The sequence below is a fragment of the Lutjanus erythropterus genome, chromosome 1 (genome assembly GCF_056507025.1).
Source record: "Lutjanus erythropterus isolate fLutEry1 chromosome 1, fLutEry1.hap2, whole genome shotgun sequence".
Lineage (NCBI taxonomy): Eukaryota > Metazoa > Chordata > Actinopteri > Lutjaniformes > Lutjanidae > Lutjanus > Lutjanus erythropterus.
In genome coordinates, this window is record NC_139317.1 from 20,215,841 (window position 1) to 20,234,696 (window position 18,856).

Consider the following 18,856-nt stretch of genomic DNA (forward strand, 5'->3'; position numbering starts at 1 on the left):
CTGGAAAGAGACATTGCTGTTGAGTTTGTAATATAGTTTTTTGGCACTTTGAGCACTACAAGCCGAGTGCCATCTAATTCCATTATATTCAATAAAAGACAGACACCTCTACAGCTGATAGCTCCAAAACTCGACAGCTCACACCAAGAGGGAAAATGTGTAGTTTTGATTTTTGTCCCTTTAAGACACCTATGATCACAAAACAGGTGTTCTTCACATTACATTCACTGCATCACCTGAGTTATCCACTCACGACTGATGACAAACTGTAATTTCTGAAGCACTATCACACCTGAGAATTGACATGAAGCATCACCTTTAATAAAATTAAATTACATTCAATGTGCCTTTTCCATGAGAAATCAATTTTCCTGGCTGCACAAACAGAACTGATTTCATGTTCACTGATTTCCCTAAAGGTGAGGAATTAGGTTTCCTCAGTACAAATGGCAACAGTTCCAACTACATTATGTACAAGAAGAGACCTCATTAATGGAAGCATGTGTACAGTAGGTCAGTTCCAGATGTGCTTGGTTAATCTTTGCACACTGTGGAGGATACTATCATTGCTCTAAGTATTGCTTAAGCATCAGTATTTTGCTCAGTTTGATTATTAATAAAAAGTTTCAAATGCATGCAATGGCATAAAAAAAACGAATGAGGAGCACTTCTGAGTGTCTGTCACAAAGAAAAGAAATTGATTTAATAGGCCATAAGTAAAGTCCTTGGCATTTGTAATGCATTCCCACTTCTGTAAAAGAAAAAATGTCTTCCATGTAGTAGTCCCAAAACGATGTTAGAAAAGGCAGAATGCCGAATTAGTCTCTTTGATTAACATCTCAGGTGAGGAGTGTGTTTGTATCAAGCAACAGCAACCTGAAAAGGAAAAGTAGCAAAAACAAAACATAGTCCGACCTTGAATTTAAGGTGTGAGTCAACAGAGTTCTCCGTTATGAACTGAGGCAGTTATCAAAAAACAAAACTCAACAGTCAGTGTACAGGATATCATCTCTACGGTCTTTGACTTAAAACCACTGGCAAATCAACAGCAGCTCAGGACGATGCTATGATGTGTTTTTTTCCCTCTGTATTATGTTACGTCATTCAGAATTAATTAATTAGTTGCAATGTCTGTTCTTCAAAATAGTCCATGACATTGAGGATGCACCCTATAAATTCTTAAACATATTGATGCTCAAACTATTTTGTCAAGAAAGACCTCGGTTGAAGAGGAAGGTCTGAATATTTTTAACAAGTTTCGTCTGTATGAGTTCCCATTCAAAGAATGTCAATGGCTTGATGTCTTTTCCCATAATCCACTGCGCGGTCTCCCTGCATGTCTCGATCATCATCATCTGGGGAAAAAAACAAAGCAAAGCCAGCATTAGAGATCAAGTAATGGACAATAAACTCATTGAAGTGCTGTAACAACAGGAAACATTATTGTGTCAGTTATTTTTAATTTTTTATAAGTCTATATTTTTTCTTTCTGTATATAAAAGTTTATGTAAAATGTTTTCCACTCCTAATTTTAGTTTAGTTTTTAACCTTGCAGTGAAGGACTTGCAGCCCTTTTGTAAGTAATTGCCCCTATTCAGTAACAATGTGTTAATGTAGAAGAAATCAATTGAGTGGATTCATCTAATGATAATCTATGTCTATCTGACATATTATAAACCTCCTTGTATGTCATTATAATAACAGGACATCCTGGATTTTTATTAAAATCAGTGACTGTACAATCTGAACACTTTATAAAAATGACAAATCACAGCCACACTCTAATCACCAGGCTAACATGACTGTTTTTTTTTATTCAGCTGGATGAAAATAAAAATAGCATTCTCCAAATGCAGTACAGTTACACTCTCATCAAATATTAACATTCTAATCTAAAAGGCAATCAGAAATTCATGGCAGGAAACAATAACAACAGAGGAAAAAAACACGGGCATGCATTTCAATATTTCAAGGAGAACACAGACACATTCACAAACACAGTGAGCTATATTTATCTACTGGTCTAGATGTGGGTCAGATGTTTGGTGGGCACAGACAGGTGGTATAGCTAAAATGAAGCACAGGCAGGAGAGAAAATACTAGATGGCAACCGAATGACTCTCACAGAACCGTAAGTTCCAGGGTCAAGTGTTTGTTACTGTGTCTTTACAGTAAATAAAATGCCTGACACAATTCAGTTACTCATCGTAAACTGCACAGACAGCAGTCCTGCTTTGACCCTAAAGATGTTTTTGTCATAATTCTTAAAATATCTGTTTTTTATGGCGCATTCAAGGACCAAACTCAGGGTACTGTGAGCTACTCTAACTGTCGGGACAAATGCAAGGGGGGCGGCAGCAGGACAGGGGTGTAGGGAGGGAGCAAGGGAGGAATGGTGGATACACATCTGGATAGGCAATCCAGTCCCCCGACCTGGCTCACCTTGAACGTCTTCCTCCCCACCATCACCATCCTCTTCCTCATTGTAGGCCAGCTCGGCCTGCTTGTCGGCCTCATACTCACCCACGTTCCCATCATCCCCATTGTAGTCCGCTAGCTTAGAGCCGTGTTGCGGATCTACTGGGGACTCGTTCTCATCAAAGAACCGGCCTGCAGGAGGCAGAGAAGGGCCTCATCAGGAAGGGAGGGAAGCGAAGGCAGTCGTAGGGAGGAATGGGTGAAATACTGCATAATGAATGCACGAAGGAGTGAAAGTGATCACATGAAGAGGATGACAATAGATAAGGAAGATGAGGTGAAGAGATACATGGTGGCAGATGTTAATTAGAGGACAAGTTTTTCTGAAGAGTAAAGGAAAAGTCAATCATAGACTTGAAAGCAGAGAGTCGAGTGGAAACAAATAGGGTTCCCTTGTAAGGAGGGGCTGTTGAAAGTCTGGAGAGCACTGAGCGCTAATTGAGTTATAGGTTTAATCATCTGTACAATCCAATCAATCAAATACAAAAGCCCTGCTGTAAATCCTATCTTATGTTTGGTTTTTGTTGGCACTGTGAGAAGTGTTGGGTCATTTTCAAGGCCATAGATACATGAAGCCTGGTGTTTCATTGAACTATGACATATACAAGAGTGTTTCAAACACATTGTCTACCGCCATTAACATATATGAGGAGGAGCAAAATCGCCTCAATTTCATGCAGCTTCAGGTAAAGAGGCCTGTTAGTCTATTTTAACTTTAAATGTTGGATGAGGATAACAATGTTTCAATATGCTATAACCTGAGACTGTGGGGCCTCAGACAAAGCTCAGTAAAAGATGCCCCCTTAGTTTACTTGCTCATTTCTCTCAATTCCTGGATGTCTATAGGCTAATGATTATGTCATTTGATCTATTAGACACCCAGTAACTGGACCAAAACATCCTAATATTGTGGTTTGACAAATCTCCAAACTACACCAAATACATAAAAAAGGTTTGTCCAAGGTTTATATGTGATCTCATTTTGATAACTAATTAAATATTTTTCACTTCCATTCACTGAGCCTCCCGTCAAATTGTTTGGAGCCCCTGTGTGGAGGACCACCTCGCACTCTGAAAACCACTGCTATAAACTAATATTGGATACGTGTGATAAATATGTGTTGGAACAGTAACATTCCCATCAAGGTTTTACCTGCTTTAATATTAAACAGGAAGTGGGCATTTTTGTTTTTATAGGTGGCCACAATAGAGATCAGACAACTACACAAACAAAAAAATTCTTGCTATCAAATGAGCTCCATTTCAAAATATTACTACTAAAATACTTTTCCAGACTTCTCTGTAGATATTTCAGACCATATTTAATTCCAAGTACAAATAGCAAGATGTTTATTATGTAAGTAAATGTTTGTTTTTTATCCAAGTGGTTTTTTTTTGTCATTCTGACAATGTTTGCTTATATTTTGGCGGTGCTGGCTGCCTGCTCCAAATGGCATGAAATGTACTTATATAATCAGGTTGTTAGAAATTCAGAATTTTATATTTTATTAAACAGAATAGGGGCAATAGTCTGGAAACAAATGTTTTTTCCATACATTCTTTTCCTTATTAGGTAAAATTGAAAATGACTTAATCGGAGTTCTCTAAGATTGCCAATTAAAAAGACAGATCATAAATGTGTATAAACAAACATGACTCAAATCATGTTTTTACTTTGTGATGTAAAATGGCTGTCCAATCTCCATCACACAAACATCTGAGGCACTTCATGTTCCTCTCTTGCCTCCTACATATTTGAGCCTGCACTGTTGATCACGACAGGACTGGGTGGGGACTCAAGATGCACTCAGCCAGGCAGTGGTGTCTTTGGGCTGCTAGTGTCTAGTGAGCACCAGACACTGCCAAAAACGAGACATCTGGTGGGTGTCGGGTGTTAATTTGCCATAATAGGATGCAAGTATAAAGAGACCGGAGGCAGAAGATTAGAAGGAAAAACAAAATGAAGACGTGAACTGAATATAGTCAGTGTTTTAAGCAGCTGCAGAGCTGCAGAGGGTGAGGTGGATGTGTGAGGGAGATGAAAGAACAGAACATATGAAAACAAGAGGAGAAGGAGGGAGAAAAGGCAGCAGAGCAGAGCAGAAGCCAGGCAGCAGGAAAGGATCATCTGGGAGCCAGGTGTGTGTCATTTGTCTCCTCTCCTCTGCAACCGAGCCCTCTCTCTACTCCCTGACAGTGCTCCTACCCATGACTTGACAGATGAAAGTGTGTTATACAGAAGTAGGGGTGTAACCAGTTAGCAATGGGCAAAACTCACACCAATGGCATCAAGGCACTAAATTGCGTTTTACTCTTTGCGTTGACACACATCACAGAGAGCTGCGAGGCAGCAGCTAAGCACAAAGGCAAAGCTAACAAGAATAGCTGTGATTATACTTATGTCATGTGGAAAGTTATTGTCCCCCACCCCTTCAAAAATCAATCACCAATCAATAGGTTAATAAAAACCTCCAACCAGGGCACAAAATCAGCACCAGCCAGCAGCCAATGGCTGGTAAAAATATGCAAGTGGTTAGTAGATTTGCTTCACGTACCAGCCAAAAAACAATAGTAATCTATTGAGTGGCAGGTGAAATTTGAATGTTCAGTAGCCATTTGGCTGGTGGACAATTTTGCGCCCTGCCTCCAACCAAAACCTCCCTTGAGAATTACAATATTCCCCTTTTCAAAGTGTCTTGGAGGAACTCACTTTGCCGGTGGTGCACTGGCTCTACTGGAACTTGGTCTTTGGCACGGTGCGGCTGGAGGGGGTTGGGCACCTGGGCAGGATTGGGGGGCAGAGGAATCCCCTTCAAGTGTTCGCTGTCACCCTTGACATTATCAGGAGCTGACAATAAGAAGAGACTTCTGTTGTACGTGTGACCAAAATCATGTACAAAAACTCAACAAGTTGTTTGTTATACAACTTCCATGACTAACTGTCACATCTGTGAAAGCCACATTAATGCTTAAAGGTACAAACAGGTTTTGGAGCAACATATGCTGCCATCCAGACGTAGAATAGATGGCAGCATAGCATGTGGCTTCATAGTAAAAGAGTTCAGAACAGGTCCTGTACTGGCCTGCAGTCCAGACCTGTTTCACACTGAAAATGTGTGGTGCACTACGAGGCACAAAATATAACACTGGAGACCCCTGAATGTTGAGCACTTGAAGTTGTATATCAAACAGGAATGGGAAAGAATTTCACCTTCAAAACTTTAAGAATTAGTGTCCTCAGTCAAACACTCACTGACTGTTGTTAAACGAAAAGGTGATGTATTCAGAATTCATTCAATTCAGAATGAGTGTATATTTCCAAAAACTTTTTTACACTTAATCAATTTGAACATTAAATATATTTTCTTTGTACTGCATTCAATTCAATATAGGTCAAAAAGGTTTGCAAACCATCACATTCTGTTTTTATGCATGTTTTCCACAACATCTCAACTTTTTTGGAATTGGGGCAACGACTTGGGGAATCTAATCACATGCCGTGACTAAACCTCCTGAGCTACAACATGATTACTTCACAATCAAGTGGAACGTAGTGCTTTTTATCGCCTCTAATTCATAAAGCACAATCCTGTAAACCTACTACATTTGTGTTGTTTAATGTAGCACCTGAAGTTTTGCAAGATGTTACACAAGACTGGGAAAAGTCATTAAAAATGTACAAACTGCCAACGAGAGATAACAGTTCTCTGCTCTTGCCTTCAATTAACTGAAGATTCAGTGAAAGAAACATAACTGAAGGCATTACATCAGCAAAGATATGTTTCAATGAAGCCTGAGAATGAATTATCACATGCCACAAAAGACAGACTCTTATAATTAATACTAATTATGAGGATGTTGTGCATTCTGTACCTCGTAGTTGTCTTTGTTGTTCTCCCAGCTCGTCTGCCTTGATACCGGCCTTGTTGTCTTCTTCAAACACTACTGTTTTCTCAGCCTGTTTGACAATACCCGGAGGTGGAACAACCACTGCTGCTCGACCTTCCACCCTGTCCTGCTGGAGCCTGGGCTGGTCCAAGGACAGGCCTTGGCCTCCAGGGCCATCAGCTGCCCCGACTCCAGGTCCAGCACCAGCTCCCACAACCACATCAGGGGCCTCATCGTGCTTCTGAGTGATGGCAGGCTTCTTCAAGGCTGCAGGTAAATGGAGTGGCAAAGTAAGACAATTTTGGTGAATGTTGTGTTTGACTTTCCACAACAGCAGAAATACAGTGGGTATTTTGGCAGCACAAGCCCAGAAAGGCTTGGGCGGATATAAGGGAGTGGCATTAAATAACCCTGCCGTGTACGTCCTGAACATGCACAGTGGTAGGTGATTGTAGGTTGCATCTAGCGTTGCAGCAGCGTGTCAGTTTCATGGTATACCATGGTATGAAAATTGATCATGTGACATACATTTGCTATCTACAGTAATGAATTCTACTGTATATTTATACTTCATTAAAAAAGTTTCAAGTTTCATGTCTCTGAACATAATATTTTATTGTTGTTATAATTATTCTACTGAAGTCTTTGTTCAGCCAAAAAAAATGCTTGTTTCCTTTTGTTTAAAGGGCTTTGTAACCAATAATATCATGTGAAACTGTGACATTTTCTGAAGTGTTATTGTACCATGAAAATCTCATAGCATTGCAAATGTTGTCATATCTTTAGTTTAATTTACTCACAAGTCAAAGGTTCAAAATCATCAGTGTGTACAAGTTCATAATTAAAAACTAATAATTCTATACTGTCACTGGACTCATCTTTATTACTGTTTTACTTGACCTTGTTCTGTCCATAAAGCCTTAAAAATGTGTTACTTTCAACATAACTTTCCTCACTCATTAGTGCACTGAGTTTGCCAACCTTGAATTTGCTTTTGACAGTTAAGGTCCATTACTTACCAAATTGAACATCATCGATTTTTCCCACCTCGCTGTCTTCAATACCAGGCATGCCAGCATCACTGCCAGGCTTACCCATCTCTTCTGTAACAAAGCAGAGGGAAGGCGATTAAGTTAGTGAATAAGTTGATATTACAATACTTTAAAGAGTTCTGTTACAGTTATATAAAAAGGAACAATACACAGGAAATAAACAATGCCATTGCCATATTTTAATTTATTTAGACTATTGTATGTGCATTTTCTTAGAGCGATTAAAAGTGTGAAAGTGAATATCAATATCTGGTATACAACAGTATAACAGTCAACACAGTGTAGGCTATGGTTGACACCATCACATCCACTTTACCTTTTAAATCTGGACTGTCATGCCGGTGAGTGGCCACTGTATGGCGCTCTCCAGCCACATCCACACCAGGTGCTCCCTCTGCACGTCTACCTGCCACTACACCCTTTTGGCCATCAATTACACTCTTAGGAAATATCAAAGGTGCAACAGAAAAAATTAGCATATGTAAAAGAGAGGGAAGAAGGCACAGTTTCATCAGAAATGGAGACACGGAGTGGGAATTCACTGGGTTTGGCTGCTACTATGTCAGGCACAGCCTCTAACCATTTGTTATAGGTTTTATAAATACCAACCTGTCTTAGCTTTAATGCCTCTTCCTCCAGGGTCTTTTTTGATTCTTCATATTCTTCTTTCAGTTGTGCAATCTGACGTCCACACTGTAAACTAGTTAACATATATTTATCATAAATTTCATCCACATAATGTGTGATCATTTTTCCACCATACTATGAAACTGATTCATGCAAAAAAAAAATTAAAAACTGCAAACCAGGTAGGCTACTTTAAAACCTTACAAAAACCAGCATAAGTGAAATATCATTGAGATAAAATCACCCTTATAATGAGACAAGGAAATAGGAATCTAAGATAACCTGAGTGACTACCACCAGATTATATCAAATATTCAACTGAAAAACCAATAACTGTCATGATAATGAATAATTTGGGAAAATTTAACATACCTTTCATACTCCAGTTTTCTTTCCAAGGTAGTGCTATTTTTCTTCACTTCTCTTAGCTGCTCTTCCTGTTTCATGAACTCCTGCTTCAGCTCCTTTAGTTGTTCTGTTGGCAGCATCACAAACATTCACACACAAACTATATTTTAGAGCGGTTTAGTTTTTATCTGTTAAATGAATTATGCTAATTCTTGAAGAGACTTTCATGACAAATCTTCTGAGAGATTTGTGTATTTGAGAGTGCCCCCTGCTGGCCAGAGGAGGATGAAATCCTACCTTTCAGCCTCTGGATTTCTGTCATTTGGGCTGTGACATCATTCTGCAGTTTCATCTGTACAGAGGAGAGGAAGAACACGTTCAGGAATCTCGTCAGCTGACTAAACTGTGCAACAGATTCGGTAGTTAGCTGCCAGTGCCACCATTAGCACAAAGAAAACAGGAGGAACGGGTTTGTCTTGTTGTTCTGTGTAACAAGGCTTCACAGCACAAACAGATGGCACCCAGTGTGACACTTTATTTAGTTACTGCCACGAGGCAATACGTTCCTGCCTGTCAAAGCAAGTATGGGATATTAAGACGTTAACCCGGTGATTGAAAAATGAAGTATCTCATTCTACTGAACAAGTGCCTTTGTAAGATGTGGAAAACACCAGCACAGAGGCTGATAGCTCATACAAAGATGGTTTATGATTTTTTTTTTTTTGTTTTGCAGGTTTTTCTCAGGCACTTTAACAAGTGAGAAGGACAACATAAACCCATGTTCACTTATTGCAGTACTGATGTGGAAATCTACCTGTAGCCTGCACTGATGCTTGCTGTGATATTATGAAATCAAACTGTTGGCTGCTATTTATTCTGTTTTCTAATAAAACTCTTAGCTGCCTGCATACACTCTGAGCAAGCAAGAAAGTTAAAGGGATAGTTCAAATTATTTGAAATGAGCTTGTACGGTCAATTAATTACACTAGATGGCATTTGGCATGCCCACACCTAAGAGAAGCAGATAGGAGTACCAGTAAGGAAGCACAGCAATGTACTATTTTGGACAGGTCAACAGCTAAAGATATTTTTGCCACTTATAAAACAGTCTACCGCCACCCCCAAAAAATTAATTTCAGTTTAAGTGTGTGCTATATTTAGAATATTTTCACTGCTTTACTTTGCGGTTAGACAGCCTTTTCCAACAGGAAACCACTGTTTTATAAGCCAAATTTTGCACTCTGCAAAGCAACCAGACTCGATGAACACAGGAGTTGCTTGTCTCCCACCACTTCAACCGATTAGTTTGTTTATGTATTGTATGATTTCATTGAATTTCAACTAAACATTTAAAACACCAAAATACTAAAATACATTTTGTTACTGACCTATAGCAGTTCCTTGCTTGCTTCCGTGCTTTTACTCTTCTCCTATTCACTAAAGTGAGGCGTATCGACTGCTATGTTCTTTCAATATATATAACCCCACTTCAAATAATAACAATCTGAACTGTCCCTTTAAGGAAGAAGGTAATGGGCAGAAATTTTAGACTTTGGAAATGATACCCAATATCTATCTTTAGAGTATCAAACACTCAATCCCATTAGGTTTTAAACATGGCTGTTAAAGAGTTGTAGTTTCATCCTTCAGAAAAAACAAGTGTAGGGCTCTTGAATAATGTGCACACTTTTCTGTTACAGTTTTAAAGCAGGCAAAAAAAAACATATTTGAAGAGGAGAAATACCGCTGAAAAAAATCAAATGCATTTAGCCATATTTTGGAAAAATGATGACTGTAATAGTGAAGTAAATGATGCTCCAGGAGGGTTTTGAGAGATATCTATGGATATTCTTGTTTCCCTTTTTCTCAAAATCTTTCACCTTTGGAGTCCATTGAGATTGTCCAAGTTCTTGAATGAGTTATACTTGAATGAGACAGAAGATAGTGAGGAAAGAGAGGACAGGAAATACATTGTCAGTGCCAACTGAAAGCCTCATCCTGTCACTGTCTAGCTGATAGCTGACAGCTTCTTCCCGCAGCCTGCTGAAATAGGACATATAGACCCCAACATAACAAGACTGTTTACAGACTGCATGAGGAACTACAAGCTTGCACCTAAAGGATACAAGACCGTATATACTGTACTGTATGGAAAGTCGCTATGACTACAGTGTTAGTATTTTTTCTCTGCATTGCAGGCCTCTCACTGTATGTAGCAAGCATCTCTGTTGAAACAGGGTTGGGCTGTTGACAAAGGAAAGGAGTGGAACAACTGCTATTCAACACCTACCTTTATCTTGATTACGGAAACAGGGAGCCGGATACTGAAGTTACAACCAAGAAAATAGGGAGCCTAGACTCTTCTTTATTTCACACTTCACCATCTATTACTTGCCTCAATATCAAGAAACAAACCTAAGGTCTGGCTTTTTAAATCTCTTATACAAAGACAGTTTGTCAACACTGTCAAACAATTTAGGCTAGCTGTTAAAAGGACGTTAGTATGTAATAAAAACATAAAATGGACTGTAAAACACGTCAGTTTGTAAATGATTAGACAGTATCAGCACAGAGGGCCACTGCATTAATTTCATTTGGCGTGTACAGCGTGTACAGTGTGTGTGTGTGATGGTCAGCAGGAGAAAAGTTTCAAAATGGGAATAATTTGAAAAATCTACCCATTAGGCCAACTGGTAAATCTTGTTGAATTATCCATCTAGAATTACTTTCATACAAACAGGTGACCCATTAAAAGCAGCCTTATCTTGCTGCCACTAAGTAACTGCACTCAGGACATTATGAGGAAGTTTAATGTGCTGTTATACAAAACAAGAATCAACCTGATATTCCTGTAGATTAACTTGCTCAAATGTATCCTAGTGTACAAATCTTTATGAATCAATGGGTAGTGATGAGTTTGCCAATTCAGAATCTAATCTTTCCTCACAATTAAGCTGTCTGTGATCTTGCAGACAGGTATAAAGCCATTTTCTGCTTCTATTCAAAAGAGACGTCATGTCTAGAGTGTCTACTTCAATTCTACGGGAAGGACACTGCAGAGCAGCTGTGGTTCGACTATGACGCTAACTCACACGTAAGCTAAACATGAGCTAAACAAATGTATGCCTGTCTGTGAGAATAAGCACATCAGACTGGATGCAAATTACAGGAAAACCTCCCTCCCATCTGCTGTCTAAACGTCTCCCAGGGCAGCTGGACACACAACACAGTGAACTGCTGGCTGGGCCACGGTGCAGGACAAAAGGTTGGAATAGCCTTGTTGAGAATACAAACAGGCCGCTCACAGTGAATACATTAAAGAGCCACAAATGCGTCAGAATGAACTGATTAAATAAATCAATTAAATATCAATATAGCATAAGAAAGTTGAGTTTGTTTTTCTTTGCAAATGAGATTGTTTTTTTATTTACTCTATTATGTATTGGCAGATGGGTGGGAATAATGTAGGTAAATATGGACCTTAAACAACTAATCTCAAGACTGGTAGTGGAAAGCAAAACAACCTGCAAATTTCAACTAATTTTAGTCATCCAGAAATCAGCATTGTGTGGACTGAATGTGGACCTCATTTCACCTCATAATTTGAAGAGCAGGATCAACCAATACACCTTACAGCTTAATGTAGATAGATAAACATTTCTGATGCACCATAACATCCATTACTTAAAGGATAATGTCATCCACACTTAAATATATTACAAGTGGCTTAAAAGCAAAGGCACAGTTCAACAACACCATTACACCTCTTTCCTGAAAAACTTAAGGGAATATTAAAGCACTTCAGAGGCCTACGAGCTTTGATGGTCAAGAAAATTACCATGTTGGTGGAGCAGGACACATGAAGGAGTTTGCAACCAAGAACAAGTTGCATTTATCATCTTCCCCTCAGTACTATAGACTTGCCCTCTTCATAATGACCATCACTGGCTTTGCCTCTTCAAAGTAAATAAAAACGAGCTATCTCCCTCCCTCATGAATTACCCAAGCTCTCAAGTGTATGCTCCACAGGGGCGATGGAGAGAACAACAACATAAGTTATAATGATGATCAGACTACATACGATGCGATGATTTAAGTTATTGTAATGGAAATTCCTGAGGTGCAAGACTGCTAGGTAACAATTAGCTAAACCTGTCTGACTGCCTTAGCGAAATGAACTATGAACCTACTTTGCAATTACATCCAAATGCCTTTTTGTTTTCACAGAGAACCTGCTGCCCACCCCTTTACTAAATATTGTATGAGAGCATTAACAGTCCTATTCATAATACAGACAAACAATTAACAGAAATAATGCGTCAGTGCTGAGTCAAAAACTACAATGACAGATGACTATTATTGTCACCCAACTTTATCTGAGGGCTTGTCCAGGGGTGGGAGAAACTACAACTACTCAAATTTTGTAATGTAATCATGTTATTTTTTGTGGTGCACTTGTACTTTTCTGAGTACTTTTTTGAGACTAATTTTACTCTTACTTAAGTAAGGACTACATACTTTACATAATGTTGTCATTATGTAATTATTATCTATTTTGAATTAATATCCAAACCTTTCATCAGCACATTTGTAACCAATAAGGTCAAACAGGCCAACAAAAACCATGACACACAGATGAAAGAAAAAAAAACTTTGCAAAAGACACAGGTCTTAAGGGGTGACAGGGACCCCTGACCAGAATGGTGCAGGAATTGTGAGTAACTTAGATAATAGATTTTTTGACCCGATGCTGATATGATATTAGGGAGTTAAAAAAAAAAATCTAGTAGATATATAGGCCGGTATTTTTTATTTACATTAAGGTTAGGCCGACCGTCCATCGCAATGGCTGACAGTCATCTACCACTTTGCTCTCTATCGTCATAACATTGTGATTTTTTAAACACCACTACAAGACCCCTTTACACCCAACAACAATATTACAATGATCCATTATGATGTTTCACTGGGGGCACTGTCATGTGCTAATTTGGTAGACATCACCAAACCCTACTCTGGAGGAGCAATGTAATAAAACCATTTTAAATTAACACTTTGTGTCAAATTATGGATTTCTTTTGGTAAGTAGCCCTGCAATCGTAATTTCATTTGTAGTTCAGTAATATTTAAGTAATATAACAGTACTTGTAGTGTCAAAAGTAGTAGAGTAGTAGATTTTCAGTACTCTTTCCAGAGTTTTTAGATTTCAGTAAAAGTACCAGTGAAATAAAATCGGGGATGTGATCAGACATCTGTACTGTACCTTATCATCAGTGCACTTTTTGATGAGCGCCTCCCGGGCCTGCAGCTTGCCCTCCAGGACGCTGTAGTCTCCATCCTTCTGGTCGATCTGCTTCCTGTGCGTGTCCACCTGCACCATTAGCTCCGAGTTCCGCTTCTCCAGCCGGCTCCGCGCCGCGTCCGTGCGCTTCACCTGCGTCTGCACCTCCGCCAGCTCATCCAGCAGGCGGCCGTGCCTGTTGGACACTGTCCAGTAGTTGAAAGACAGTATGGCGATGATTACCATCAAGAAGATGAGGATGAAGGACGGGAGACGGCCTCCCCGTCGGTTTGCACCAAATCCAACCATTTCTAAAACAAAGTGTAACCGCAACCTACAGAGCTCAGTAAGAGTACTCTCCCGCTGTAAAACACATCCGTCTACGTGACATGCCGCGTATATGCGGCAACCGCTCAGAAATGCAAACAGTACACGGACAGACAGTCATGAATGTTCAAGACTTTTCACATTTCTACTGGTCTCTACTCTCCTTCCTCCTTCCGCACACTAGGCATCTTCTCTGCAACTCATCCAATGTCAGTGGGTTAGATGAAATACGTCCGCAGGGACGTGGCCTAGCTCAGCTGGCAACGTTAAACACAGCAGACGAGACTAGACGTGGACAGCTACACGGCTGCACCGTGGCACCAAGGAGCGCACATACAAACCATACAGTTAGCTATTAACGTTAGCCTTCAGCTAGCTCCTTTTCATGGTTCTCTGCTGAACCGTGTGGGGCTGCGAATACAAACGCTCGGAGCTCCTTTAATCACAGTTTTTCCTTCAAACAAGGGCGCTGATGATTTTCAATCCCGACCTGACGTTAATGTTAGCTCCCATTAACTGACGCTGTCCAGCTAACCACTTCACACTAGCTAGCAACGGTAGAAAGATGCGAGACACAATAAGCTGCGGTCACACAAAAACGTATTGTCTCCTCTTGCAAAGGACGGATGTACTCCCGGTAATATAACTGACCAAACCCTAACAAACACTAAGGACACAGGCTTTGTGTCACTCTCTCCACGACTCGCTGCCAACCTAACATGATTTCTGCACTGAGTGTGAAGGCAGCTGTAAACAGCCCGCCAATTTCCGCTCTCTGCGAGCAAGGCCCTTTCAAAATAAAAATCCGATTTGAGCGTTCAGCAGCAAAAAAAAGTGTGGCCTTTATTTCTAGCTTGTTACGACGCCCGTGAGTCCATGTGTAAACTGTAGGCTTGAGATCTAGAATTATGTCTTAAATTAAGATTGAAAATCTTAGGCTACACCGGGAAAACGCTGAACGTGTCTGACATGACGACTTTTAGATTCGCGAGTAGTGATCAAAGGCCGGAAGCACACGGCTGAATGGAAGAACACTTTACAGACATAAATGACAGGGTCCAGATTTAATTATTTATTCATATTTTGGATATTAAGCAAGTATTGCGTGTCACTCTTGAAAACAAAGACCCACTTATGCATTGTTGCAACAGTCTAAATCTACTCAGTTCCTACCCTAGGCTGCTTCTTATTAGTAGGTTTTCACCAGCAGAAACAAATCAAGTGTATAAATGTAAACACTTCCCTCTGGTTATCCAATAAGTGAAGATAAAATGTGTTTTTTAAAGGCAAAAAAAAGAAAAGAGTAAAGGTATAGCATGCAGGAAATCTTAAAGCAGCATTGAGGAGAAACTTTGAGGCCTGTGATCTAATTGCAAAGTCTGTTTTAATGCAATCTTATGCCATTTACTTAAAGGCAGATTTAACACTTTTTAGGTGCATGTCCAGTCAGTGTTAATGGTGAATGCAGCCAGCTGAAGCAATACATTCCTCTGTGTTGCTCACAGAGCTGTGCTGGCCATGCCTACACATACCAGGAAGTATTATGCATAAGATAGTAAATCATTTCTAATTCTTGTATTCTTAAAATAAGTTAATATAACCAGGAGTTTATGTACTCCTGAGGGTAAGAAAGCCCAAGATGTGAGCAAAGATCGATGATTTAATATTCCACAGCTCTGACAGAACCTAATCTAATTGATGTCACTATTACAGTTTAGTTACAGTTCTGACTCTTCAAGTGTTTATTTTATTATTTTCATTATTTTTTCCAGTAAACTACAGTGCATTTTGCCTAACAATTTAAATTAAATGCTTTGACATAATTGCTCAGACATTGCTATAGCCAGTATTGATTGGCTATGATTACATTATCAGAATAAAAAAATATATATTTTTAATTTATATTTATTGTACATCTGTAAGTTACAAATGAGTAAAGTCTGACTTTTTTTTTTAATACTTACTACACCACTCACTAAATTACAGCAGTCTACTGGCATTCTGTGCACTTGACTAACTGGAAAGCCCAGGTTCTGAATACCAATCTTACGTATGCATCAAGTAAAACAGGTAAGGACCACCTATGTTCTCTCCACCTCTCTAAACTGTATTCATTGTAACATAACACAGTTAATGTGACTCACTTTACTTTCATAACTTTGGCCTAGTCGATAAGGAAGTGCCAAGTTACAAGTGTTGCAAACTGAGGTAATTCTGCAAAGTCAAGTCTGAAATATCATGATGATGAAAGCTGCCCTGCACGAGGAACAGTGGTTACAAGGAGACTTTTACAAACACTTACCAAAAAGGAACATCACTCAGTATTTAAGTCCAAAAATAAATATTGGTAGCTTCACCAAATTGGTATCTATTTCAAGTTTTTGTTTGCCCAGTGTTTCTATTATTTTGGCCAGACTGACACATGATCCAGAAACATTCACTGAAATAAGAACAAAGACCACAAGATACAAACTCATATTTTATTGTAACACTGATAAGAATTGTAACACAATGAGGTAAGTTAAATAATCAACATCTGTGATATTCTTGAACCAGCGGCACCACAAAATATTCACCACCCTATCAGTAACAGCTCCACAACGTCTGCAAACAAAGGCCAGTAATGCCCAGTCGGTTCAGTTCACAGTTTAATACAAACACGTGTCTTCCTGTTTCTTCTGAGGACAAGAGGAATACTGATAACACGATCCTCTCTGTCTCTCAGTCATAGATCCAAACTTACCAGCTGAGTATTTGTTTCTTTTTTTTTCAGAGATGAAACTCAGTAGAAAAGATCCCCTGAGGGAGAAACATTCTTTTGTTTTTCTGATGAGAAAGAAGCCACTACAGACACTGGCAGGCTCAGTCTGAGTTTGCTACCATTTCTGCTGATGACTTGGCACGGTCTCACAGGGCACTAGGAGATACAGACCATTTCAGTCTGCCTGTGCTGCAGTCACACTGTGAAAATAAATCATCTTTCAATGCTGGAGGAGTTATTAATGACTCTACAGACATCTGCTGCACAGCATAGCGCGGCTACAACACCAGCAGCCTGAAATGCCCTCAGAGTTCTGATCCAAGTCTTTGTGGGGAGAGTGGTCAGAGAATAGTTTCTTTGCACTCAAGGCTTTGTTCAGAGGAGGGGGAGTCCAGTGGGTTGGTGGAGGCGCTGGTTGTTTGTGGGAGGTGTTTTGGACGGCGCATGGAAGGGGACGAACTCAAAGCACCACAGCTCTGAAGGTGAAGATCCTCATGGCCGCGTTTCCTGGGACTGCCGATGATGCGCTGGGTCATCACCTGTGCACAGAGATCGACAGTATCTCAATTAAATTTACTTTTTTAAATGTGTTTAATTACATTAGAGTGTTTTGTAATTTGTATTTTACTTAACAGAAAAAAATAAGACTTTATTTGTAACAAAATACTTTAAGACCTTGTATTTGTGTCTTAGAAATGCTTAGTTCACCCCAAAATCAAAAATAGATATTTTTCCTCTGGCCTGTTGTGATATTTATCCACCTAGAATTTTTAGGTGTGAGTTGCAGAGTTTTGGAGATACTGGCTGTAGAAATGTCTGCCTTCTCTTAAATATAATGGGACTAAATGACACTTGATTTGTGGTGCTCAAAACACCAAAAATACATTTGAAAAATTCAACAGCAATGTCTCTTTCCAATAATAATGACCCTATTACTCAAGTAATCCACAGACCTTGTTGCGAGCAGTTTCATATAGGAAATACTTTTTTACTATGGTAGAATCTACCAGGACTACTGTCTGTCTTCTAGAAAGACAGTAGTTTCAACATGAAACTGCTCACAACAAGGTCTGTGGATTATCTTGAGTAACTGGGTCATGATTTTCCAATTTAAATGGATAAATAGCACCACAGGCCAGACTGAACACAGCCTCCGAGACCAACGGAGGACAATTTAACGACATAGACGCCTTCGACACAATGTCAAAACTGTCATTCTTAAATGTTTTAAACTACTATTCTTACATATTGATCCTTTTCATCAGTTTGTACTAAATGTATTTTTGTATTTTCAAATTGCAAATTACATGTATTTTAATTAAGCACGCTTTCTTATACAAGTATTTTGTATTTGATTTTGGTACATTTGATGAGCAAGTATTTGTAATTTGTACCAATACCATTTTTGATGTATTTGTTTCTGCCTATCTTGTGCCTGTGCAACATAAAGTAGCCAGAAATGAAAGAGAGACACATGCTATTTTTTAGCTTGCCTTACATAACAATCATGATTTAAATGAATACACCGCTTCACTCAGTGTAACTCCCAAAGGTCAGTAACACTCGCACGTAAAATTCAAACTAAATGAATGAATTTGTATTTTACAATATGTGAAAGTGTAGCATGGGGGCAGCTGTGGCTCAGGAACTAGAGCAGGTTGCCCACTAATGGCAGGGTTGGTGGTTTGATTTCCAGCTCCTCCTGTCCATATGCCATCATACAAGACACTCAACCACAAAGCTGCTCCCGACTGGCAGGCCAACTGTGGGTGTGAATGAGAGGCAAATTATGAAGTGCTTTGTCTACACAAGAGCAGTTCTAAAAAATAATGAAATCTCACTGACAGCTTTTTCACACTGCTGCTGTAGTGTTGAGGCTGCCATGCTAACTTATTCTTTTATAAATGGAACATTATCAGCAGAGGAGTAGTAAAAAACTTTAAAAAAAAGTAAAACTTAACCTTCTGAAGGACATTTCTACCAGCTTTATAACATTGACTTTGCTCAAATGTGGAAATCAGTTTTCAATCTCAGCAACAGAACTTTAAACTTATCATAAACTTAAATTATGATCATCACAAGAACAGAGTTCAG

General features: G+C 39.3%; 2 protein-coding genes across 6 annotated transcripts in view; both read right to left on the reverse strand.

Annotated features, from left to right (window-relative positions):
* Positions 1 to 299: 299 nt before the first annotated feature.
* On the reverse strand, positions 300 to 14,753 carry golm2 (golgi membrane protein 2). Of its 4 annotated transcripts, none has more exons than XM_084716248.1 (10): positions 13,657 to 14,753; positions 8,691 to 8,745; positions 8,418 to 8,520; positions 8,028 to 8,118; positions 7,735 to 7,858; positions 7,386 to 7,466; positions 6,352 to 6,633; positions 5,189 to 5,326; positions 2,443 to 2,610; positions 300 to 1,355 (listed from the first exon to the last, which is right to left on the reverse strand). In XM_084716248.1, the coding sequence occupies exons 1-10, from the start codon at positions 13,981 to 13,983 to the stop codon at positions 1,279 to 1,281; spliced, it is 1,446 nt and encodes a 481-aa protein (XP_084572374.1). In that variant the 5' UTR covers positions 13,984 to 14,753; the 3' UTR covers positions 300 to 1,278. The 4 variants fall into 4 exon arrangements, with proteins under 4 accessions (XP_084572374.1, XP_084572373.1, XP_084572378.1 ...); XM_084716247.1 differs by having other exon boundaries at positions 7,386 to 7,469; positions 13,657 to 14,752; XM_084716252.1 differs by lacking the exon at positions 2,443 to 2,610 and having other exon boundaries at positions 13,657 to 14,752.
* A 1,714-nt stretch (positions 14,754 to 16,467) lies between these two features.
* The window catches only part of entrep2 (endosomal transmembrane epsin interactor 2), a 141,045-nt gene continuing 138,656 nt past the window's right edge, over positions 16,468 to 18,856 (reverse strand). For both annotated transcript variants that reach the window (XM_084716260.1, XM_084716258.1), the window contains exon 12: positions 16,468 to 17,301. In XM_084716260.1, coding sequence (XP_084572386.1) covers positions 17,104 to 17,301 — 198 coding nt within the window. In that variant the 3' untranslated portion in view covers positions 16,468 to 17,103. The remainder of the gene's footprint in view (positions 17,302 to 18,856) is intronic.